Source organism: Rhinoraja longicauda, chromosome 3 (genome assembly GCF_053455715.1).
Source record: "Rhinoraja longicauda isolate Sanriku21f chromosome 3, sRhiLon1.1, whole genome shotgun sequence".
Classification (NCBI taxonomy): domain Eukaryota; kingdom Metazoa; phylum Chordata; class Chondrichthyes; order Rajiformes; family Arhynchobatidae; genus Rhinoraja; species Rhinoraja longicauda.
Genome location: NC_135955.1, coordinates 95,252,861 through 95,279,141, shown reverse-complemented (window position 1 = coordinate 95,279,141; position 26,281 = coordinate 95,252,861). Strand labels below are relative to the sequence as shown.

The 26,281-nt window shown below is 44.5% G+C and overlaps 2 protein-coding genes across 5 annotated transcripts in view; one reads left to right on the top strand and one right to left on the bottom strand.

The window, feature by feature from the left end:
- The window catches only part of cenpu (centromere protein U), a 62,047-nt gene extending 41,254 nt beyond the window's left edge, over positions 1–20,793 (top strand). For all 3 annotated transcript variants that reach the window (XM_078396676.1, XM_078396675.1, XM_078396673.1), the window contains 10 exons: positions 61–336; positions 4,377–4,652; positions 8,695–8,970; positions 10,283–10,403; positions 12,413–12,530; positions 15,431–15,509; positions 16,918–16,965; positions 17,074–17,135; positions 18,956–19,112; positions 20,372–20,793. In XM_078396676.1, coding sequence (XP_078252802.1) covers positions 61–336; positions 4,377–4,652; positions 8,695–8,970; positions 10,283–10,403; positions 12,413–12,530; positions 15,431–15,509; positions 16,918–16,965; positions 17,074–17,135; positions 18,956–19,112; positions 20,372–20,485 — 1,527 coding nt within the window. In that variant the 3' untranslated portion in view covers positions 20,486–20,793. The remainder of the gene's footprint in view (positions 1–60; positions 337–4,376; positions 4,653–8,694; positions 8,971–10,282; positions 10,404–12,412; positions 12,531–15,430; positions 15,510–16,917; positions 16,966–17,073; positions 17,136–18,955; positions 19,113–20,371) is intronic.
- Positions 20,794–20,935: 142 nt separating this feature from the next.
- Positions 20,936–26,281, bottom strand: part of primpol (primase and polymerase (DNA-directed)) — a 39,893-nt gene continuing 34,547 nt past the window's right edge. The window contains exon 12 of one of the 2 annotated variants that reach the window (XM_078396678.1): positions 20,936–25,413. In XM_078396678.1, coding sequence (XP_078252804.1) covers positions 25,147–25,413 — 267 coding nt within the window. In that variant the 3' untranslated portion in view covers positions 20,936–25,146. The remainder of the gene's footprint in view (positions 25,414–26,281) is intronic. The other variant, XM_078396677.1, reaches the window with a different exon arrangement.

Here is a 26,281-nt window from a genome sequence, read left to right as displayed (position 1 = left end):
TAAGTTCATGTCTCCATTTTCTTGTGATTGATTAATCTAATTAAAACAAGTGTTTTGCAGTCAGAGCATGAGAGAAAGACGGCGAAAAAAGCATCCAGTTCACGGGCCGGAAAAGCCTCCAAGCTGTCTAAGGACGTTCCATCGCGAACAAGTGCAGGAAAAATCCCCAGTGATGGCAGCCCTGGAATTCAGCAGAGGGCTGATTCTGCTGGTGCGAGAAAGAGGTCTTTGGGTAATACTCGTGCATCTCTTTCAACACTCAAACAACGAAAGGTGCAGCAAGAGGGTTCATCATCAGACTCCAGCAGCGAACCTCTCCTTCCACAACCTTGCACGGTAAAGGACATGTTTTCTCATTCACGTGTGATTCTTCCTGTTTGGCCAGACCAGAGAAAGACAGAGTGAGAACCACGTCAGTGCGCTAAGTGCAAAATGGTTCTTGGACCTCAACCCTGAGATTTCTTCCGTGCTGTCTTTTAACAAAACGCTAAAAATGGTTTGAAAAACATCAGTGCAGCTCTTCTATTCATCGTGGAATTTTGATTCTGCTACCATTTGGATTTTTTTCCATTTTGCATTCTTCCTTCATATTTTCCTTGACTGACACAAGGTGTAATGGTTCAGAATTAAAACAGGAAATTCTGGAAACACTCAACAGGCCATCTGTGGAATGAGAAGCAGAGTTAAAGTTTCAAGTCAATAGACAATAGGTGCAGGAGGAGGCCATTCGGCCCTTCGAGCTAGCACCGCCATTCAATGTGATCATGGCTGATCATTCTCAATCAGTATTTAGTGGTTTAGAGCACATGGTATTGGAGGTAGGGTACTGACATGGATAGAAAGTTGGTTGACAGACAGAAAGCAAAGAGTGGGGATAAATGGGTCCCTTTCAGAATGGCAGGCAGTGACTAGTGGGGTACCGCAAGGCTCGGTGTTGGGACCGCAGCTATTTACAATATACATCGATGACTTGGATGAAGGGATTAAAAGTACCATTAGCAAATTTGCAGATGATACAAAGCTAGGTGGCAGTGTGAACTGTGAGGAAGATGCTATGAGGTTGCAGGGTGACTTGGACAGGTTGCGTGAGTGGGCGGATGCATGGCAGATGCAGTTTAATGTAGATAAGTGTGAGGTTATCCACTTTGGTGGTAAGAATAGGAAGGCAGATTATTATCTGAATGGTGTCAAGTTAGGAAAAGGGGGCGTACAACGTGATCTGGGTGTCTTAGTGCATCAGTCACTGAAAGGAAGCATGCAGGTACAGCAGGCAGTGAAGAAAGCCAATGGAATGTTGGCCTTCATAACAAGAGGAGTTGAGTATAGGAGCAAAGAGGTCCTTCAGCAGTTGTACAGGGCCCTAGTGAGACCGCACCTGGAGTACTGTGCAGTTTTGGTCTCCAAATTTGAGGAAGGATATTCTTGCTATTGAGGGTGTGCAACGTAGGTTTACTAGGTTAATTCCAGGAATGGCGGGACTGTCATATGTTGAAAGACTGGAGCGACTAGGTTTGTATACACTGGAATTTAGAAGGATGAGAGGGGATCTTATCGAAACGTATAAGATTATTAAGGGGTTGGACACGTTAGAGGCAGGAAACATGTTCCCAATGTTGGGGGAGTCCAGAACCAGGGGCCACAGTTTAAGAATAAAGGGTAGGCCATTTAGAACAGAGACGTATGGGTATGCAGGTTAATTTGACTGGGTAAATGTTTTTTTTTAAATTGTCCCTAGTGTGTGTAGGATAGTGTTAATGTGCGGGGATCGCTGGGCGGCGCGGACTTGGTGGGCCGAAAAGGCCTGTTTCCGCGCTGTATATATATGATATGATGATATGATATGAGGAAAAACTTTTTTAGTCAGAGTTGTGAATCTGTGGAATTCTCTGCCTCAGAGGGCAGTGGAGGCCAATTCTCTGAATACATTCAAGAGAGAGCTAGATAGAGCTCTTAAGGATAGCGGAGTCAGGGGGTATGGGGAGAAAGCAGGAACGGGGTACTGAATGAGAATGATCAGCCATGATCACATTGAATGGCGGTGCTGGCTCGAAGGGCTGAATGGCCTACTCCTGCACCTATTGTCTTTTGTCTAAAAAGTTTTTCCTCATCTCAGTTCTAAATGGCCTACCCCTTATTCTTAAACTGTGGCCCCTTGTTCTGGACTCCCCAACATTGGGAACATGTTTCCTGCCTCTAACGTGTCCAACCCCTTAATAATCTTATACGTTTCGATAAGATCTCCTCTCATCCTTCTAAATTCCAGTGTATACAAGCCTAGTCGCTCCAGTCTTTCAACATATGATAGTCCCGCCATTCCGGGAATTAACCTAGTAAACCTACGTTGCACGCCTTCAATAGCAAGATTTCGTTGAAATGTTTTGAGCCTGAAATACGAACCCTGTTTCTCTTTGCACAGTGCAGTGTTTTCTGTTTTTATTTCAGATTTGCAGTATAGAAACATAGAAAAATAAGTGCAGGAGGAGGCCATTTGGCCCTTCGAGCCAGCACCGCCATTCATTGTGATCATGGCTGATCATCCACAATCAGTAACCCGTGCCTGCCTTCTCCCCATATCCCTTTACCCCCTCAATGATTCTTCAGAGGGCAAGTGTCATGGACGCTGAAGCGTACAGCACTTTTGAGACCGTGAGCTCGGATCACCGAGTGGTAACGATGCGAGTGATGTTTAGCCTGAGGCAGCCTAAATCTACAGGCCCCAAGGAAAACGTGGACTGGAAGTTTTCCTCTCAACCAGATCTACAGACCCAATACACAGTAGAGGTGGTGAACCGCTTCCAGATGTTGGAGGAGGAGAAACGAAAGGAAGAGGAGAAGTGAGCATCTGAGGCGAGGGAAAATGCTACGGCTCATTACGAACGATTCATTGAGGCCAACTCTGAAGCAATGAAGAGTCTACCCAAAGTGAAGCGTGTGAAGAGAAGTCACAACTCTGAGCAGCCGGAAGTAGTTGCAGCACGGAAAGTAGTTGTTGAATGCCAAGAGGCCTACACTTGGAGCAGGAATGAGCAGCTCAAGGAGGACCTGAAGGCAGGCAAATCCCAACTCTTTGAGGTGTACGACAAACTGAAGAAGAAGGAGGTTGCGAGAATGATAGAGGGAGTAGAGGCTGTCAACGATGGTAAGCGGTATAGCGAGGCATGGCGGATTGTGAACGAGATCAGTAGCAGGAGGAAGGCCAAATCAGGTCAAGTCAATGGGAACTCCCCAGAGGATCGAATCAACACGTGGTTCACCCACTTCAAGAACCTACTTGGATCACTTCCAACTGTCACTGAGGAAGATGAGGAGATTGAGACTGTCCTCATGGATGTACACATTCACGACGGCCCCTTTACCTTGGAGGAGCGGTGAAAAGTGAAGACCTCGCTGAAGCAAGGGAAGAGTCCAGGCCCTGATAACATCCCTCCAGAGGTGTTGAAAAACTGTGAGCTCGACGACATCATGCTCAGGTTCTGCAACACAGTGCTAATGACGAATGACAAGCCAACACAATGGTTACAATACAACATCATCCCCGTCCCCAAATCTGGGAACCTGAACAAGACTGACAACTATCGTGGCATCAGCCTGACATGTGGCTTGGCCAAGGTCTACGACCGCTTGATTCACAACCGGATTAGGGCTGCTATCGACCCGAAGCCACTTTACAATCAGAACGGCTTCAGAGAGAAGAGGAACATGGTCACACAGCATCTCTGGAGAACATTAATAGGTGACATCACCTACCCATATTCTCCAGAGATGCTGCCTGATGTGCTGAGTTACTCAAGCACATTGTGTCTTACACCCATTGGGCCTGGTTAATTCTACCCACTGGAGAGGAGAGTACACAGGAGAAGAAACTAAATATGACATCCAAGATTATAGAAGCATAGAGCAGCAATCTCCCCTGTTGCACTACTTTTCTTAATTCCTTTCTTTGGTGTCTACTTATAAAGATAAGTGGCCATCGCTGAAGAGATAATAATAATAATAATAATGCATTACATTTATATAGCGCTTTTCAAACACTCAAAGACGCTTTACAGGGATGACCAAACTGGGATGACCAAACTGTTCTATTAAAAGTATTAATAGTACAATGTTGACTGGGGTTTCATTGAGCAACACCTAGCTCATCCCAATCTGTCACACAAAAACAAGTGTGGATAACTACAGTAAAAACAAGTGTGGATAACTACGTGAAAAAAAAATACAATTGTTTGGCTGCTGCAAATTGTTGGGAAAAACAGGAAATGGAACTCTGCAGGAATCGAGGGAAAATATTAATTTATTATTGTTTATGCCTGAAGTCATAAGTTCATGTCTCCATTTTCTTGTGATTGATTAATCTAATTAAAACAAGTGTTTTGCAGTCAGAGCATGAGAGAAAGACGGCGAAAAAAGCATCCAGTTCACGGGCCGGAAAAGCCTCCAAGCTGTCTAAGGACGTTCCATCGCGAACAAGTGCAGGAAAAATCCCCAGTGATGGCAGCCCTGGAATTCAGCAGAGGGCTGATTCTGCTGGTGCGAGAAAGAGGTCTTTGGGTAATACTCGTGCATCTCTTTCAACACTCAAACAACGAAAGGTGCAGCAAGAGGGTTCATCATCAGACTCCAGCAGCGAACCTCTCCTTCCACAACCTTGCACGGTAAAGGACATGTTTTCTCATTCACGTGTGATTCTTCCTGTTTGGCCAGACCAGAGAAAGACAGAGTGAGAACCACGTCAGTGCGCTAAGTGCAAAATGGTTCTTGGACCTCAACCCTGAGATTTCTTCCGTGCTGTCCTTTAACAAAACGCTAAAAATGGTTTGAAAAACATCAGTGCAGCTCTTCTATTCATCGTGGAATTTTGATTCTGCTACCATTTGGATTTTTTTCCATTTTGCATTCTTCCTTCATATTTTCCTTGACTGACACAAGGTGTAATGGTTCAGAATTAAAACAGGAAATTCTGGAAACACTCAACAGGCCATCTGTGGAATGAGAAGCAGAGTTAAAGTTTCAAGTCAATAGACAATAGGTGCAGGAGGAGGCCATTCGGCCCTTCGAGCTAGCACCGCCATTCAATGTGATCATGGCTGATCATTCTCAATCAGTATTTAGTGGTTTAGAGCACATGGTATTGGAGGTAGGGTACTGACATGGATAGAAAGTTGGTTGACAGACAGAAAGCAAAGAGTGGGGATAAATGGGTCCCTTTCAGAATGGCAGGCAGTGACTAGTGGGGTACCGCAAGGCTCGGTGTTGGGACCGCAGCTATTTACAATATACATCGATGACTTGGATGAAGGGATTAAAAGTACCATTAGCAAATTTGCAGATGATACAAAGCTAGGTGGCAGTGTGAACTGTGAGGAAGATGCTATGAGGTTGCAGGGTGACTTGGACAGGTTGCGTGAGTGGGCGGATGCATGGCAGATGCAGTTTAATGTAGATAAGTGTGAGGTTATCCACTTTGGTGGTAAGAATAGGAAGGCAGATTATTATCTGAATGGTGTCAAGTTAGGAAAAGGGGACGTACAACGTGATCTGGGTGTCTTAGTGCATCAGTCACTGAAAGGAAGCATGCAGGTACAGCAGGCAGTGAAGAAAGCCAATGGAATGTTGGCCTTCATAACAAGAGGAGTTGAGTATAGGAGCAAAGAGGTCCTTCAGCAGTTGTACAGGGCCCTAGTGAGACCGCACCTGGAGTACTGTGCAGTTTTGGTCTCCAAATTTGAGGAAGGATATTCTTGCTATTGAGGGTGTGCAACGTAGGTTTACTAGGTTAATTCCAGGAATGGCGGGACTGTCATATGTTGAAAGACTGGAGCGACTAGGTTTGTATACACTGGAATTTAGAAGGATGAGAGGGGATCTTATCGAAACGTATAAGATTATTAAGGGGTTGGACACGTTAGAGGCAGGAAACATGTTCCCAATGTTGGGGGAGTCCAGAACCAGGGGCCACAGTTTAAGAATAAGGGGTAGGCCATTTAAAACAGAGACGTACGGGTATGTAGGTTAATTTGACTGGGTAAATGTTTTTTTTTAAATTGTCCCTAGTGTGTGTAGGATAGTGTTAATGTGCGGGGATCGCTGGGCGGCGCGGACTTGGTGAGCCGAAAAGGCCTGTTTCCGCGCTGTATATATATATGATATGATGATATGATATGAGGAAAAACTTTTTTAGTCAGAGTTGTGAATCTGTGGAATTCTCTGCCTCAGAGGGCAGTGGAGGCCAATTCTCTGAATACATTCAAGAGAGAGCTAGATAGAGCTCTTAAGGATAGCGGAGTCAGGGGGTATGGGGAGAAAGCAGGAACGGGGTACTGAATGAGAATGATCAGCCATGATCACATTGAATGGCGGTGCTGGCTCGAAGGGCTGAATGGCCTACTCCTGCACCTATTGTCTTTTGTCTAAAAAGTTTTTCCTCATCTCAGTTCTAAATGGCCTACCCCTTATTCTTAAACTGTGGCCCCTTGTTCTGGACTCCCCAACATTGGGAACATGTTTCCTGCCTCTAACGTGTCCAACCCCTTAATAATCTTATACGTTTCGATAAGATCTCCTCTCATCCTTCTAAATTCCAGTGTATACAAGCCTAGTCGCTCCAGTCTTTCAACATATGATAGTCCCGCCATTCCGGGAATTAACCTAGTAAACCTACGTTGCACGCCTTCAATAGCAAGATTTCGTTGAAATGTTTTGAGCCTGAAATACGAACCCTGTTTCTCTTTGCACAGTGCAGTGTTTTCTGTTTTTATTTCAGATTTGCAGTATAGAAACATAGAAAAATAAGTGCAGGAGGAGGCCATTTGGCCCTTCGAGCCAGCACCGCCATTCATTGTGATCATGGCTGATCATCCACAATCAGTAACCCGTGCCTGCCTTCTCCCCATATCCCTTTACCCCCTCAATGATTCTTCAGAGGGCAAATGTCATGGACGCTGAAGCGTACAGCACTTTTGAGACCGTGAGCTCGGATCACCGAGTGGTAACGATGCGAGTGATGTTTAGCCTGAGGCAGCCTAAATCTACAGGCCCCAAGGAAAACGTGGACTGGAAGTTTTCCTCTCAACCAGATCTACAGACCCAATACACAGTAGAGGTGGTGAACCGCTTCCAGATGTTGGAGGAGGAGAAACGAAAGGAAGAGGAGAAGTGAGCATCTGAGGCGAGGGAAAATGCTACGGCTCATTACGAACGATTCATTGAGGCCAACTCTGAAGCAATGAAGAGTCTACCCAAAGTGAAGCATGTGAAGAGAAGTCACAACTCTGAGCAGCCGGAAGTAGTTGCAGCACGGAAAGTAGTTGTTGAATGCCAAGAGGCCTACACTTGGAGCAGGAATGAGCAGCTCAAGGAGGACCTGAAGGCAGGCAAATCCCAACTCTTTGAGGTGTACGACAAACTGAAGAAGAAGGAGGTTGCGAGAATGATAGAGGGAGTAGAGGCTGTCAACGATGGTAAGCGGTATAGCGAGGCATGGCGGATTGTGAACGAGATCAGTAGCAGGAGGAAGGCCAAGTCAGGTCAAGTCAATGGGAACTCCCCAGAGGATCGAATCAACACGTGGTTCACCCACTTCAAGAACCTACTTGGATCACTTTCAACTGTCACTGAGGAAGATGAGGAGATTGAGACTGTCCTCATGGATGTACACATTCACGACGGCCCCTTTACCTTGGAGGAGCGGTGAAAAGTGAAGACCTCGCTGAAGCAAGGGAAGAGTCCAGGCCCTGATAACATCCCTCCAGAGGTGTTGAAAAACTGTGAGCTCGACGACATCATGCTCAGGTTCTGTAACACAGTGCTAATGACGAATGACAAGCCAACACAATGGTTACAATACAACATCATCCCCGTCCCCAAATCTGGGAACCTGAACAAGACTGACAACTATCGTGGCATCAGCCTGACAAGTGGCTTGGCCAAGGTCTACGACCGCTTGATTCACAACCGGATTAGGGCTGCTATCGACCCGAAGCCACTTTACAATCAGAACGGCTTCAGAGAGAAGAGGAACATGGTCACACAGCATCTCTGGAGAACATTAATAGGTGACATCACCTACCCATATTCTCCAGAGATGCTGCCTGATGTGCTGAGTTACTCAAGCACATTGTGTCTTACACCCATTGGGCCTGGTTAATTCTACCCACTGGAGAGGAGAGTACACAGGAGAAGAAACTAAATATGACATCCAAGATTATAGAAGCATAGAGCAGCAATCTCCCCTGTTGCACTACTTTTCTTAATTCCTTTCTTTGGTGTCTACTTATAAAGATAAGTGGCCATCGCTGAAGAGATAATAATAATAATAATAATGCATTACATTTATATAGCGCTTTTCAAACACTCAAAGACGCTTTACAGGGATGACCAAACTGGGATGACCAAACTGTTCTATTAAAAGTATTAATAGTACAATGTTGACTGGGGTTTCATTGAGCAACACCTAGCTCATCCCAATCTGTCACACAAAAACAAGTGTGGATAACTACAGTAAAAACAAGTGTGGATAACTACGTGAAAAAAAAATACAATTGTTTGGCTGCTGCAAATTGTTGGGAAAAACAGGAAATGGAACTCTGCAGGAATCGAGGGAAAATATTAATTTATTATTGTTTATGCCTGAAGTCATAAGTTCATGTCTCCATTTTCTTGTGATTGATTAATCTAATTAAAACAAGTGTTTTGCAGTCGGAGCATGAGAGAAAGACGGCGAAAAAAGCATCCAGTTCACGGGCCGGAAAAGCCTCCAAGCTGTCTAAGGACGTTCCATCGCGAACAAGTGCAGGAAAAATCCCCAGTGATGGCAGCCCTGGAATTCAGCAGAGGGCTGATTCTGCTGGTGCGAGAAAGAGGTCTTTGGGTAATACTCGTACATCTCTTTCAACACTCAAACAACGAAAGGTGCAGCAAGAGGGTTCACCATCAGACTCCAGCAGCGAACCTCTCCTTCCACAACCTTGCACGGTAAAGGACATGTTTTCTCATTCACGTGTGATTCTTCCTGTTTGGCCAGACCAGAGAAAGACAGAGTGAGAACCACGTCAGTGCGCTAAGTGCAAAATGGTTCTTGGACCTCAACCCTGAGATTTCTTCCGTGCTGTCCTTTAACAAAACGCTAAAAATGGTTTGAAAAACATCAGTGCAGCTCTTCTATTCATCATGACATTTTGATTCTGCTACCATTTGGATTTTTTTCCATTTTGCATTCTTTCTTCATATTTTCCTCGACTGACACAAGGTGTAATAGTTCAGAATTAAAACAGGAAATTCTGGAAACACTCAACAGGCCATCTGTGGAATGAGAAGCAGAGTTAACGTTTCAAGTCTTAAATCCTTCGTTGAAATGTTTTGAGCCTGAAATGCTAACCCTGTTTATCTTTGCACACTGCAGTGTTTTACGAATTTGATGTTTTTATTTCAGATTTGCAGTATAGAAACATAGAAAAATAAGTGCAGGAGGAGGCCATTTGGCCCTTCGAGCCAGTACCGCCATTCATTGTGATCATGGCTGATCATCCACAATCAATAACCCGTACCTGCCTTCTCCCCATATCCCTTGATTCCGCTAGCCCCTAGAGCTCTATCTAGCTAGCTTTTAAATTCATCCAGTGAATTGGCCTCCACTGCCCTCTGTGGTAGAGAATTCCACAAATTCACAACTCTCTGGGTGAAAAGGTTTCTTCTCACCTCAGTTTTAAATGGCCTCCCCTTCATTCTTAGACTGTGGCCACTGGTTCTGGACTCCCCCAACATTGGGAACATTTTTCCAGCATCTAGCTTGTCCAGTCCTTTTATAATTTTATACGTCTCTGTAAGATTCCCTCTCATCCTTCTAAACTCCAGTGAATACAAGCCCAGTCTTTCCAATCTTTCCTCTTATGACAGACCCTTCATCCCAGGGATTATCTTGTGACCCTACATTGCACTGCCTCAATAGCAAGGATGTCCCTCCTCAAATTAGGAGACCGAAACTGCACACAATACTCCAGATGTGGTCTCACCAGGGCCCTGTACAACTGCAGAAGGACCTCTTTACTCCTGTACTCAAATCCTCTCGTTATGAAGGCCAACATGCCATTAGCTTTCTTCACTGCTGCACGCCTACTTTCAGTGACAGGTGTACCAGGGCACCCAGGTCATCCTGCTGTGGTACCTCTGCTGTTGAAATGTTTTGTTACCTCTACTTTGTTAAACTCGCTATAGAAATACAGCGATGCTTTAAAATACATTGATGCTTTAACGAGTAATTTACTGATAAATCAAATCTCTGTGATAGGAAATTTCCTCGAGGAATAAAGGTGAAACCTCTGGAAAGAAAAAAAAGAAAGCCCTAGTCAGGACATCAAGTGGATCTGATGCCTCTCCAGTTCCGTCTACATTGAGACCCGCTTCTCCAGGTTAGAATATGAATAATGTGGCATAGGCTTTCTGAATGGAATAACTAGTTACAGAAAGTAATGATTGCATACAACTCTTGGTTAGAGCCATTGAGGAGGTAATAAAGAATAGGTTGGCTTGACGGTTTTCCACGATTTGGAACTATGACTTGAAATGCAAGTACTTTAGTAATATTTACATTCTTGATCAAGAGATCGGGTCATTTGGGCGCTGGTGTGGTTAGGGATGAGATCAGTCTGCCTTTATTCGCCATCTTCACCCCCCCCCCCCCCGCCCAATATCGAGGGTCATCACCTACTACAGCCAGTCAGCGCTCCCTTATCTGTTTGTGCATCACCTTCCGGCCTCCATCTCTACTTTCCCCCACCACTCTCCACATGGCTCCATCCGCTTAATTTTCTTCCCTTGTCTGTTTCCACCTATCATTCACCAGCCCGTCTCTAAACTCCAACTCCCCACCTAGTGATTGTGCTAGAATGTATTTCCTCCCACCTTCATCTTGTCAGCATAGCCCACTGTTTCATGGACATCTGGGAACTTGGTCTGAAGAAGGGTCTCGGCCCGAAACGTCACCCATTCCCTCTCTCCTAGATGCTGCCTGACCCGCTGAGTTACTCCAGTATTTTGTGATATCTGGGAACTTGGAGGTATGGAAATTGTGGTGTAGCCAAGAGGTCTACATCATTATACCATATCCGGAATGCAAAATTCAGTTCTGGGCATCTATCTCGAGAAGGATGTTCCAGCCTTGGATTGTGCAGTGCAGAATTGTCAAGTAACTTAGTTGGGTTCTTAACTTGACCTGAAAAATATAACATTGATACCTATTGCTGAAATGTGTCAGTTAGAATGTGGTTTCCTTTTATCAGATTTGACTGCTTAATATTGAGGTTTGTTGCTTTATAGTCATAGAGTCATACAGCGTGGAAACAGGCCCTTCGGACCAACTTGCCCAGACTGACCAACATGTCCCATCTACACTAGTCACACCTGCCTGCGTTTGGCCCATTTACTATTTCGTCCAAGTATATGTGTGATTTTACTAATACAGTTAGTAACAAGCTAAGTAAGCGAAGATTTACCCGATTTTCACTCAGTACTGTTCTGCCGATGTACCTTGGCAATTGATTAGATTTTAATTGCTTTGCCACCTTGATTGGAATTTTAAAAATTACATTATATACCACACCCAGTTCCTCCTTAAAGTCTGTCTATTATACAATACAATATATCTTTATTGTCATTGTACAGGGGTACAACGAGATTGGGAATGCGCCTCCCGTATGATGCAATAAATTAATTAGCTAGTCAGTATTAATTTAATTTAAACAACCCAATGAAACAAATTAGAATAGTTTTAAAACAGAATAAAGTGCAAGTAGGTCTGTGCCGGTTCACTGTGCGATGTGACCATCCGGCTCAGCAGGACCGGTTCATAGCAGCTTTGGGCCTGGGGATGAAGCTGTTCCTGAGTCTGGAGGTGCGGGCGTAGAAGGCCTTGTAGCGTCTGCCCGATGGTAGAAGTTCGAACAGACTGTTGCAGTGGTGTGAAGAGTCTTTGTGGATGCTGGTGGCTTTTCTGAGGCATCGTGTGTTGTAGATGCCCTCCAAGGCTGGTAGCTGTGTTCCGATAGTCCTCTGACCTCTATGGACTACTCGTTGAAGAGCTCTCCTCTCTGCCTCCGTGCAGCTGAGGTACCATACAGGGATGCCATGTGTTAGGATGCTCTCTATGGTGCAGCGGTGGAAGGTCGTCAACAGCTGCTGGGGTAGCCTTCTTGACCAGCGCAGCAGTTATTGGACCATGTTAGGTCCTCCAAAATGTGAGCTGGACACTCCCTCCACACTGTCCCAGTTGATAAAGATCGGGGCGTATTCCCCGTTGTGTGACCTACGGAAGTTGATGATCAGTTCCGTTATAGTTAAAGTATAGTTATTGGAAATCCCTGAAAATATGTGTTTAATTGATGAATCAATTTTTCATCGTGGATTGTTTTTTGTCTTTTAGAAGATGGATCTTTAACCATGAAAATATGGTGCCCTGAAGGTACCAAGAGGACATCAAAAGACATCACCGAACTGGATGTAGTCCTCAATGAATTTGAGCAGATTGTTCAAGAATATCAGTAAGTTTAAGACTGGATTGTAAATGTGAAGAAGTATTTAATATTATTAGGAATCATTCTGGAAAATAGTCTCATAAACACAGACATAGTCTCATATACTCAGACACTAAATATACCAACAGTAGAATAATGGGGGGTTGTGGTGCCAGTGTCACCATTCCTCCCTTGGTGAGCATCAACAGAGCCTCATTTTATGGGCATTCCTTTAACTTACCATTTATTGCTGCCCTCACAATGAACCATTGTGTTGTACTTGTATGACAGCAGTGACTAGTTTAAAAAGCAATTAAAAGGATATATTAAATGCATTGAAGCATCGAGAAGTGGTGTATATTTTTAAAAGGAAAACTGGTTTTCAGTCTTCGATGAGAGAGATGATGATATAGTAGGATTGTAAACGGTTTGTGTGTTTAAAAAAATTGATTAATACAGAAAATCCATTCAATAATTGGGAGTAAACTAGTAGGATACAAATTTGGGAGTTTGCCATCTGATCTGGTCTCACTCCTCAAAGCTGTGGAGGCAAGAAGCCCAAGACAGAGGGTCTTTAGTTAGAGGGTGGTGAATCTGTGGAATTCATTGTCACAGATGCCTGTGGAGGCCAAGTCAATGGATATTTTCAAGGCAGAGATTGATAGATTCTTGGTTAGTAAGAGTGGCAGGGGTTATGGGGAGAAGGCAGGAGAATGGGGTTGAGGGAAAGATAGATCAGCCGTGATTGAATGGAGAAGTAGAGTTGATGAGCCGAATGGCCTAATTCTGCTTCTAGAACTTATGAAGACAGTTATGCAATTGGATGCCATTTTATAATTATCTTGGGTAAATCAACTGCTGTGGACTGAATATCTTGTTATCTTTCAACAATAAAGCTGTTGTTCCTTTCACCTGTCAAAAACACCAGCTGAGATTGCAAAGTTCAGTCCCAAACTGGCAGAATCAGGTGTGTACATTCCAAATATCTAAATCACCTGGAAGATGCTTCTGGAGTCACGACTTAAAACACTATTCAGGGTGATTGTTGAAAAACTGTTTGTACATTGACGTACAGTCAAAACGTAATGGCCTTCACAGTGCTAAATATTTTCAACAGCAGACGAACCAGTGCTAAATATAGGATAGACACAAAGTCTGAAGAAGGGTCTCGACCCAAAACATCACCCATTCCTTCTCTCCAGAGATGCTGCCTGTCCCGCTGAGTTACTCCAGCATTTTGTGTCTATCTTCGATTTAAACCAGCATCTGCAGTTCTTTCCTTTGCAGTGCTAAATATACTTATGTTATGAAGTATGAATGCGATCAGGTGAAACATTGACTAAGAAGCCTGGTGTATATCTCATACCACTCCTTGGACAAAGCATTGAAGGTAGCAGGGGCAAAGTGCATTCTGATTGATGGGCTTCTATGTCCATCACCAGGTGTGGCTTGGTGGAATCGCTGCTGAATAAGTAGTTGTGTCCTGAACATTGAAATTGCCAGCTGAGGACGGTGGTAGGTGGTGAGAGAGGGTTTACCTACTTGGCCAGTCTACTGTTCAAGTTGCATCTGTGGAATACAGCACTGATGGGTACAACTGCTCTGGTGATCTTTTTGTGATCAAGTCCTTTCTTTGTTGAGAACAGTATCCCATCATGTTGTGTAACGTGACCATCAGGTAGATAGATGTAAGGATTCAGTTTGGACCCATCAGCAAAATATTGGGCATTCACGCCTTGCTTTGAGGCAGTAGGAGCAGTGTGACCTTGATATCTCTCTCTCTACCATCATCATCGAGACAGGCTATCGACCCTGATTCAACTTAAGGAATATTTCAAGTTGATTTGGTGCAGCTATTGCGTGGGACTGTATACATGTGAAACTGCAGAAGTATGTCTCACAGTAAGTGGAGTATTCCATTGATCTAAGTAATTCTGCAGCGAGCTAATCGGATCCGATCTGTAAGTGCCGCTACTTGCACATGTGTATTGGTGGATAATTAAACAAATATTGGGGTGCAAGGGGAGTATGCTCCAACAATGTGTTCTTTTTAGTTTGTGGCAAAGGCATGGACAAACACGATGATGAAATGTTTACAGCAAATACCAGCCAGTATTACAAAATGCAGGCTTCATCTGCGTCTCCTTTTGAGACCCAGGTATCAAAGGCTAGTTCGTCATGATGGAAATAAACAACTGACCTGATATTTATGGGACGTGACAAGATATCTACAGCTCTGAAGACATGCTCCAGAACAATATTTCCCTTTCTAAGATTAACAGCACACTGGCCGGGAAATATGTTGCCTCTCTTTCGTTGTTATGGGCAAAAGCCCAATGCTGTAGATGTCTCATCACCACAAGAATTGCTGCAGTTCAAGAAATTGACCCCCATCATTATTCCAGAGCAATAGAACGGAGATAACAGTTATCTCTCCTATGAATAACTTCACCTGGTGCTTTTTACCTTGTTGCGTTGCATACTTCCAATGTGCAACGCTGCTGCTGCAGAAGTCAGGAACTCACTGACCCAGACGCTGCCCTTCCCTGGTGAGACTCAGTCTGCGGTCTCCTCATGGTCCAGAAATTGCAACACGTTGCATCTAAAACTGTCTAAAGTTACTCCTTTGATCTGATGGGTCATATAAAATGCGTCGGGGAATCACGACCCATCCTTCTACTGACTGATGAGGGAAGTTTTTCTGCAACTGGTGTCATTAAGTTGATCATGTGAAAACAAAATAACCCAAGAGTGTGACTTATAAAAGTCTTTATTTGCAGTTCTGTTAACCAGTATCTCTTAAGAACATAGTTTGAAAGTAATTTGATTAATTGTATATAGTATCTCAGTTCTTTGCAGCACTTCAGACCCCAGGAGTGTGCAATATGTTATCTTTTAATACTGTGCTATTTTACTCAATTTGATAGGGAGTCTATGGATTCTGTCATTTGCCAAAAAGTGGTCAAGAAATTCTTCATTAATTTTAAGGAGCAAGTCATTGAAACTGTAAGTACTGCAGGATACGCCATTGCTATTATTACACCCATTGGTTTGGATTGTATATCTTGAATCAGGTCTTTACAGCATAATTTGCATGGTGGGGCTGATCTAACTTGATGCGGGTCATATTTAACAAAACTCACTGGAACTGGGTGGTCACGGTGGAGCAGCGGTAGAGTTGCCGCCTTACAGCGAATGCAGCGCTGGAGACCCGGGTTCCATCCTGACTACGGGTGCTGTCTGTACGGAGTTTGTATGTTCTCCCTGTGATCTGCGTGGGTTTTCTCTGAGATCTTTGGTTTCCTCCCACACCAAAGACGTACAGGTTTGTAGGTAAATTGGCTTGGTAAATGTAAAAACTGTCCCTAGTGGGTGTCGAATACTTCCAGTGTAGTCCCTGGTGGACTCTTCGGAGGTGATGACCACAAGGTACAAGGTAAAGATGGGGTGACTTTCACATCTTAAGATGTAAATAGGTCTGGGATGTTTACTACTTTCTGAGCGTGATTTGCAGTGGTGGAATGGCTACTATACCGTTTAGTTTAGAGAAATAGCGCGGAAACAGGCCCTTCAGCCCACCAAGTCCGCACCGACCAGCGATCCCTGCACATTAACACTATCCTAATACATTAGGGTCAATTTACATTCATCCCAAGCCAATTAACCTCCAAATCTGTACGTCTTTGGAGTGTGGGAGACCCACGCGGTCACAGGGACAACGTACAAACTCCGTACTGACAGCACCAGTAGTCGGGATGGAACCCGGGTCTCTGGCGCCATGAGGCAGCGACTCTACCGCTGCACCACCGTGCCGTTGTTGGGCATCTCCCACTCAGCTGCCCAACATCTGTGAAAATCAAAAATAACGCAGGTATGGAAACTGAAACATAAACATAAAATGTTGGAAATGCTCAACATGTTGGGCAGCATCTGAAGAAAGAGAAACAGTTAACATTTGACAAAGGATCCTTGACCTCCTTCTCTTTCCACTGATGTTTCTTGATGTGATCAATGTTTCCAGCATTGGAAACACAATGGTGTGGATTCCTTATAATTGCATAAAAGTCCAGCCATCAGGAAGGTTTACCAGTATATATTTAATATAATATTGGACAGGTTGTTGATTTGAGTCGTAGTTTGGCCCTTGTGGCACAAAGGAGCAGGCAATTATTTTAAATATAGGCTGCCAATCCCCTAAACCTATTTTTGCCTGTACAATTTCTCTTGGGTAACAGTAATTTTTGATAGCAAGTAACCATGTCTCCAAAATGCAGTCTTAAAAATAATTCTTGTTCCATTTCGATTTCATTGTTTAATTTCGGTACATATGTCAACTAAACACTCTTGACTCTTGAGTCAATGTTTCATATCCATCTGGACTGACAAAAGGTGCTGTCTTTCCCCCACTTTAAAGATAAAAAAAGTACAAGATCTGAAGAACATGGAAAGAAGAAACACAAAGGTAAATATATATATTTTAAAAGCAGTGTCAGAATGTTGAACATTTATAAAGCTGTTGCTGGTGAATAAACATGTAAGTTGAAGTTTACTACCACTTTAATGTTTGCAGGTGACAGCAACCTTCAACAAGACCAGGAAGCACTTCCTAATTGCTCAAAAGGAATTAAATGAGTAATGTTACCTTTTATTAAATCCTGAGTATTGACTGTTTTGAGTATTGACTGTTTACTTGAAAGTAGTGCAACCTTTTTGATGATTGTAGGCCATTAAACTGCAGTTCCATTGTAATGAAATATAACTGGAACAGGTTATATGGTGATTGTTCTTGGAATCTCAAGAGGGAAAAGATGTGGGGGGAGAGGGTGAAACTTCTACCCCAGTACAATATGCACCTGTATACAATATAGTGTGGATGGGACATGTTGGTCGGTGTGGGCAAGTTGGGCTGAGGGGGCTGTTTTCATGCTGTATGACTATTACCACTATATGCCAGTAAATCTGCGATGCCTCTGCCTATATCCATGGGCAGCAGGTAAGGATATGGTGAGAAATAGACCAGCAGACAGACTTTTGAGCTCAAGTCTGCTGGACAATTCACTGAGATCATTCACCTCAGCCATGTTTCCCTGCACTGACTTTTTTAATTCCAAAAATGTATTCATCTCAAGGTGCACATTTGAAGCTGTGCTTTCGAAGCATTGTTATTTGGGCAGCCAGTTTTCTTGCACTGCGCAGCATTCGGAAAGTAAACAGCTCTGCAGCACAGACAGCAGAGTTTGCCGGGCACTTTTCACAAGCTGAAATCCCCAAAAATGTTATGGCTGGGAGTTGGGTGGTGGACTCGGACAAAGGATCTTTACAGCAAATGGCAGTGTGGAAATGTTGCTTCAGTTCCACCACTGGTTTTCCGGCACTCTTGGTTCCAGTGCCATGGCGGATTATCAATTTTGCCGGACCAACAGAGGCGGTGTAATGTGCAGGATACGTCTTTTGGATGCACTGGGACGCATCCTCAGTGATGTGACCTGGGGTCATCGGGTGTTTCTGGTCTCACAACATCAGACCCCCTCGCCCAGGCGACCCACCGGGGTTGATCAGGCCCCGACCCGCGTCCCAGCAGCAACCGCCCACGGATCAGCCCTCAATCCAAAGCCACCTCGTGGCCTTCCCTGTGGCTTCACTTGCGGATTGAATGGCCCTCTTCTTTGCCAGCCCCGTAATGCCCAACTGGTTGAGGACTTTGCAGAGTGAGCGTCCTGCAAAGCCTCTACAACCCACCTCTATGGGTTCACAGCATGTCTTCCAGCCTCCACCCCGGCACATCCCCACCAGCTCCTGGTACTCTGCAGTGGGCGTCCTGCAAAGCCTCTACAGCCCACCTCTATGGGTTCACAGCATGTCTTCCAGCCTCCACCCCGGCACATCCCCACCAGCTCCTGGTACTCTGCAGTGGGCGTCCTGCAAAGCCTCTACAGCCCACCTCTATGGGTTCACAGCATGTCTTCCAGCCTCCATCCCGGCACATCCCCACCAGCTCCTGGTACTCTGCAGTGGGCGTCCTGCAAAGCCTCTACAGCCCACCTCTATGGGTTCACAGCATGTCTTCCAGCCTCCATCCCGGCACATCTCCACCAGCTCCTGGTACTTTGCGCGCTTCCTAATAATTCCACAATACACCTCTGACCCACTAATTATACCCCTCACGTGATTCTAAGGCACCATGGACGGCTAGAAACTTAAATAAAGAATTAACAATTAACAAAGAAGGAAACAAGTAACTCGTTCAGCATGGAGGCGCACGTCCTAAAAGGTTGTGTGCCACATGCAATGCTCGTAATTTTGTGTGGGTTGAAGGAGGTGCCGGAACATCAGTAGCCGGACAATCGGTGGTGGATCTGTAATAATTTTATAGTCAAGTTACTTCAGCCCAGTTGAACAGGTGGGTCTTCTTTTACTCCCAAATTGTGAAGTAAATATTTTGTTATTTCTAGGCAGGAAGGAGAACTTAAACGCTTGCAGAAGGAACATTCAGAACTCAGCCAAAAGAAAGCAGATTTGCAGCATGTGAAGCAGTTCCTGTCCGGTTTTAAACAAATGCAGACACAGTACATTGAGCACAGGAATAAAAACCCAAGTGAGGAAGAAACGGTAAGATCTGTTTGCTGCATCCATTTGTGCTGTTCATGTTTTAAAATCTGTTTAAATGAGTTGCTACTTGGATAGGCTTGGGAGCTGTATAACTGCCCACAAGCAAATGAACTTGGTACTTTAAGGTGGCTTCTAAGATGTTGAAGTATTGATTCATCAGTTATTGATGTTGGTGGATGGCAATCAACAGCCTTTCTTGCCCACACTTAAACTGATTTCCTGAGACTTAGTGAATAATTTTGCCGGATACATTTGCTCGCAAGTATCCACCTTGTGGATCTGTTTATTATGACATAGTCTGGGATTGTGAAAGAACATTGGCTAAAAAATAATTCCACGGGTTGGTCAGACTGTTCTTTAGTTGTTTGCCAGACTGCCGATGTCAGCGAAATGTAGCACTTAAATCAGTGCTGAAAGATCAGGCTAGTAGCCTGATGCAGTGCAAACTGAATGGGTTACTGGACTGTTCTTGAGGGTGGTTAAATGGTATAGAGTCAAAGATCAGACCAGATAAGGAAGGAAATCTCTCATCCTAATGGGCTCTAATGATTAGATGGATTTTCACATTCTGAAAATTGTGGTCAGCATTTTGGGTGATAGTTTAGAATTTTTGTTAGAAATACAGTGTGGAAAACAGGCCCTTCGGCCTACTGAGTTCACACCAACCAGCGATCCCCGTACACTAGCACTGTCCCTACATACTAAGGACAATTTACAATTATACGATGCGAATTAACCTCCAAACCTGTACATCTTTGGAGTGTGGGAGGAAACCGGAGATCACAGAGAAAACCCAAGCAGGTCACTGCGAGAACGTACGAACTCTGTACAGACAGCACCCGTAGTCAGGATCAACCTGGCAGTAATGCAACCACTGTTACCATATAAAACAATTATATTCGATAATAAAATTAATTTAAAGTGAGGAAAAATAATCTAGTTAGGCCAAAGTTAGACCCACTCTTCCCAAAACGAAATAATATGGTATTATGGCGTTCTCTTATGATTTACGATATAATGAGTGTCGGAGGTTATGGGGAGAAGGCAGGAGAATAGGGTTAGGAGGGATACATCAGCATGTTGAATGGAGGAGTAGACTTGATGGGCCGAATGGCCTAATCCTGCTCCTATTCCTTATGACCTTTCACAAAATCATAAGAATTCAACCATGTAAGTTTTAATTCTTAGACACAACAAAGTAAGAATAAAGGCAGATTATTTGTGTGAGATTGATTTAACTTTTCCCTTTTCCCCTGCAGTATGATATTTCCAGCTTTCCGGCCCTTCTGTTAGAAGCACGAGGAATTCTGGGAGCTGAGAAACAGCTTCGCATAATAAACACAAAATTAGAAGAGTCATTGGCCAAGAAGTGAACTGCATTTTACCAGAGAACTTCAAAACAGTTGCAGTATAGAAAATGTGTGGTGTTACTGTCATTGTTGTACCTTTTTTGAATTGAATGAATACAAATGCATCCAAACTTATAATGACTACTTTTCTATAGTGGTTCTTGGCTGTAAAAACAGTTTAGGGTTGACTGAACTCTTGATAAGCTTTTTAGATCTTCTAACAATTAATGATAACTGCATGTATAGGAAGGAACGCAGCTGCTGATTTACACTGTAGACACAAAATGCTGGAGTAACTCAGCAGGACAGGCAGCATCTCTGGAGAGAAGGAATGGGTGACGTTCTTCAGACTGAAGAAGGGTCTCAACTCGAAACAGTATCCATTCCTTCTCTCCAGAGATGCTGCCTGTCCCGCTGAGTTACTCCAGCATTTCATGTCTATCTAATGATAACTGCGTGATTTGCCGAGAATTTATGTGCCTTCTCTTAAATTTGCTAATGTTTTAGTGGTCAAGCATCAAATTTGCTAATTGGCTTGTACTGACAATGTACTTTATTACATTTTGTAATGTTTGTAAATAAAGATATATTAATAGAAAAATTCGTGAAGCCTGAGTATTATATAAAAGAGTGACAGACTTTTAAACAGAAGGATATACACCGATCAGCCAAAACATTATGACCCGACAAGCCAAAACATTATGCCCACCTGCCTAATATGCTGTTGGTCCTCCGTGTGCAGCCCCATACGCAGCAGGGTGCGATGCACTGTGTATTGTGACACATTCCTCCCGTGACCACCATGTTGAGTTACGTTGCTGTCTCAACTCACGTGCCCACATCCTGGATTTTTACGTGGTACGTGAGAATGTACCATCCCTACTGGGTGCTGATGCATGCCTAGATATGGGTTTGATCACTTTCAGCCCTTCTGTCTGTCCTCTGACTACAGACTGTGATTTTACACGTCAAATTCTCACACAATACAAAGATTTGTTTAACGATAAGCTGGGCAAGCTGCCTGTCAGGTACACAATTACCATTGACCCTGAGGTAATCCCAGTTGTTCGTCCAGCTCATAGGATTCCCCACGCTATGCGGGATCGTGTTCAAAGTGAACTTAACAGAATGGTGTCTCTGGGTGTGCTTACTCCCGTATCTGACCCCTCAGACTGGGTCTCCACAATGGTTGTCGCTGCTAAGAAGAACAAAGACGAGATACGGATTTGTATCAACCCCAAGGACTTAAACGCAGCGATCAAACGACCACGTTATCCCATGCGCACTGTGGATGAGATTGCTGCGCAGATGGCTGAAGCAACTGTATTCACGGTGCTAGATGCCAAGAGCTCATTTTGGCAGATTCCACTGGAACTTAACTCCTCTAAGCTGACGACTTTCAGCACTCCATTCGGACGTTATAAATTTCTTCGGATGCCTTTTGGTATATGTTCTGCCAGTGAAGTATTTCAACAAGCCATGGAGCAATTGTTTGCGGGCTACCCGTGCTCCATTGTAGTGGACGATATCCTCATTGCTGGAAAAACGGTCAACGAGCACGATGCCAATCTGTCAAAAGTGTTGAAGCGTGCCGAGGCCATCCATCTCAAGCTAAATCCTCTGAAATGCAAGTTCAGAGTGAATGAGGTAAAATACTTAGGACTTATATTTACTAAAGACGGCCTCAAAACTGATCCAGCGAAAACTAGTGCTATCAACGAGCTTCCAGCACCCACAGACGTGCTCAGTTTGCAGAGATTCCTTGGCATGGCCAACTATTTGAGCAAATTCATTCAGGACTTCAGTGAAATTTCGGCCCCATTACGCCAGCTTACACACAAAGACACTGCTTGGACTTGGCACGAGCAACAACAGACAGCATTTGACACTCTTAAAAGGCGGATGTCTAATGCTCCGACTCTGGCTTACTTTGACCCTAAACTACCGATTACTCTTACTTGTGATGCCTCACAACACGGGCTGGGCGCTGCATGCCTTCAGAATGATGGCAATGGCAATAAGCCTGTTGCCTATGCTTCACGCACCATGACTGACACAGAACAACGATATGCCCAAATTGAAAAGTAACTGTTAGCGGTTGTTTTTGCCTGCAAGAAATTCAACGATTTTGTCTTTGGCCACACTGTCACAATTGAAACTGACCACCAACCTCTAATCAGCATTGTCAACAAACCTATCCACACCTCTCCAGCGCGCCTACAACGGATGTTACTGCAACTTCAGAAATATGACATGGTGCTGATCCACAAACGCGGTAAGGATATGCACCTGGCCGATACTCTTTCGCGTGCACCCCGGAAGACCTGCGAGGGTCCGCCCTCACCGGATGACGACTTTGTTGTGATGAGTGTGTCTTTTATCCCTTCGTCCTGCATGGAGGACCTGGTTGCCCACACTGCTGTTGACTACACTACGGTCGTTAACCTCCGTCATTAAGCGCGGCTGGCCAGACAAGCACTACAATGTTCCGCTGCCAGTCCGGCCCTTCTTTGCTGTCCGAGATGAGCTCGTGCTGCAAGATGGCATTATTTTAAAAGGACACAATGCCGTGGTTCCTGCCTCGCTGTACCACCGGTATTTTAACGCTGTCCATGCGGGACACCCGGGTGCTGAAGCCACTGTTTCACGGGCGAAAAGCATGTTTTACTGGCCTGGCATGGCTGAATACATCACCGAGAATGTGGCATCCTGCGCAGTGTGTAACAGTTTGGCCCCTCACCAACAAAAGCAACCACTTCTTCCACATCCGGTACCTGAGCTCCCGTGGTCTACAGTCGCAGCTGACATATTTGATTGGCATGGCAAACAATACCTGGTGCTCGTGGATTCTTATTCAGGATGGTTCGACATTGATTTTCTCAGCAGCCCCACTTCCAGCGGAGTGATTTCAAAGCTATCTCGCCACTTTTCAGTCCACAGATCCCCGGTCAAACTGCTAACTGACAACGGCAGTCAATTCACCAGCCAACAATTCAGGGAGTTCGCTGGACACTGGAATTTTCACCATATCACCAGCAGCCCCGAATATCCCCAGTCTAACGGGCTGGCTGAACGGGCTGTTAAAAGTGCTAAACAGCTCATGGAACGTTCGTAGAGCAAAATCGGACATATTCCTGGATCTGCTTAACTTACGCAACATCTCCCGTGACCCCATCTTGGGTTCACCGGCTCAACGTTTATTGTCAAGGCAAACCCGTGCCACAGTGCCTGTAGCCAATCAGGCTTTAGTCCCACAAGTGTTTCCACCGGAGGAGGTTCAATCCAGGTTGCAACAGAAGCGTGACATTCAGAAACGATGGTTTGACAAGACAAGTAGGCCACTGCCACCACTGACCAAAGGGCAGGTAGTCCGCTTACAGACTGAGAGGCCATGACCGTATCAGAGTCATTTCTGGAATTGCTTCAGAGCCACGCTCATATATCGTTAGTGCCGATGGCGGTACCTACCGACGTAACAGGCGACACATCCTGCCTGTGAACGAGCCAGTTCCTCCTCAATATAATCCAGATGGTACAAGTTCGCTTCCGTTTGCGCCTAGTGGCACTCGCATGTTTTTGCCAGCACGGCAATCCATGCCTGTAACAGCTCCTTTGCCTGTTCCATCTTCGCCTCCATATTCATCGCCTGTTCCACAGTTTGCTGCTTCGTCTCCAGGGACATTGATTCAGTCTCCCTCGCCTGTGGAATCACCTGCTCTCTCCCCAGATAAGAGGAATGGAGATGGTCTCTATCGTACACGTGCTGGTCGTGTTTGCAGGCCGGTTGTGAAGTATCCGGACTATGTTTAACTTTCCTCCAGTTTGTCACCGATTGTTATACATGACGTGCTCAGTTTATGTGTCTGTATCGTTGTTGATTCTTTAAGAGGGGGGATGTAGATTAGTGTAATGGTGTCACTCATGTTATGTGTCATGCTTTTGTAGTTACGCCCCTTTGGCTTTTGAGTGACTGCTGCTTGGGTGATTCGAGTTAGTGTAAGTGCAACGTGCAGGCGTAAGGTCATGCTTGCTATGTAGTTAATAAAGTCTAAGGTTTATTATCTAGGTGTACGGCTTCTGTTATTATACAGCCAACACCAACAATAGCCTTCGTTGCCCTTGCGCATCGATGAGCCTTGGGCGCCCAACACCCTGCCTGTTGCCAGTTTGTGGTTTGTCCCTCCTCGGACCACTGTCGGTAGGTACTCACCACTGCTGACCGGGAGCACCCCACAAGCCTTGCTGTTTCAGAGATGCTCTGACCCAGTCGTCTGGCCAGAACAATTTGGCCCTTGTCAAAGTCGCTCAGGTCTTTACTCCTGCCCATTTCTCCTGCATCCAACACATCAACTTCAAGAACTGACTGTTCACTTGCTGCCTAATATATCCCACCCCTTGACAGGTGCCATTGTAACAAGATAACCAATGTTATTCACTTCACCTGTCAGTGGTCATAATGTTTTGGCTGACAGGTGTAGTTTTTTATTATTAAATAAATATAATACTACATACAATAGCATTTATTTCAATGTTGAAATGATTTAAAATCTTGCAGCAGAATCGTATTAATGCTTAAAGATCATAAAATCACAGATTATTAATGCGGATAGAATGTAAATACTGCATTGTTTTCTGACAAATTCAAATCTGAGACACGGTACATCTCACTGCATTCCCAGCAACTTCTATTGAGTATCTTCATTCACAGAAGATTCTAGTTCCTCCACAGCAGCCAGCAAGTCATCGTCTGGCAGCTCCTCAGTACTCAGTTCTGAATTTAACTCGACAATAAATTCACTGTCTTCAGCAGCTTCCAATAGCATCGCATCATCATCATTGTCGAAGCCTGTGTCCACATTTTCTGCTTGGAGAGGATTTTGCGTTGCATGTGCTCTGCTTTGACTTGCCTCGATATTCCCGTCTTCATCCATGGTAAAAACAAATTCATTATCCTGCAAGAGTGAGTTTCATTCAGTTTCTGATTTGGTGTAAACTTATTGGATTTGAACACCTTCATCGGCTGCCACAATCAGCTGGGGCATTTATTTTCAGGTGTAGGTCTGGAGTCATCAGCAAAAAAACCCTTGCCAATGCCTACAACTGCATGTGTAATACACTAAACTTATTTTCCTATAAACCATCTGCACTGGGCAGATTTGACTAATCACTAAAAAAAACACTTTACTAGTGCATTAAAAGGTAATTTTTGTATATCTTTCGGGAATGATAATCATCCTTAACTCTTTTTATATTTGCTATGGTGGATAGTTAAACTATATTTCTTTTCTTGTTTAAGTTAAGTTTAACATTTAAGTTCCTTGGAACCATCATCTCCAGGGACCTTAAATGGGGGGTCACCATCGACACCACAGTCAAAAAGGCCCAACAGAGGATGTACTTCCTGCGGCAACTGAGGAAACACAATCTGCTACAGGCAATGATGGTCCAATTCTATACTGCCGTCATTGAGTCCGTCCTCACCTTCTCCATCATGGTCTGCTTTGGCTCAGCCACCAAGCACGACATCTGGAGGCTGCAACGGATCGTTCGCACAGCTGAGAAGGTTGTTGGCTGCAACCTTCCCCCCATCGGCAAACTGTACACTGCAAGGGGCAGGAAGCGAGCGGGCAAGATCATCTCTGACCCCTCTCACCCTGGCCACAAACTCTTTGAAGCACTTCCCTTTGGAAGGCGACTCCGGACTGTCAAAGCAGCCACAGCCAGGCATAAAAACAGCTTTTTTCCACTAGTGATAGTTCTACTCAATAACCAAAGTCTGTAGTCTCTTTTTTGCTCTGGTTCATTTTCACCCACAAGTTT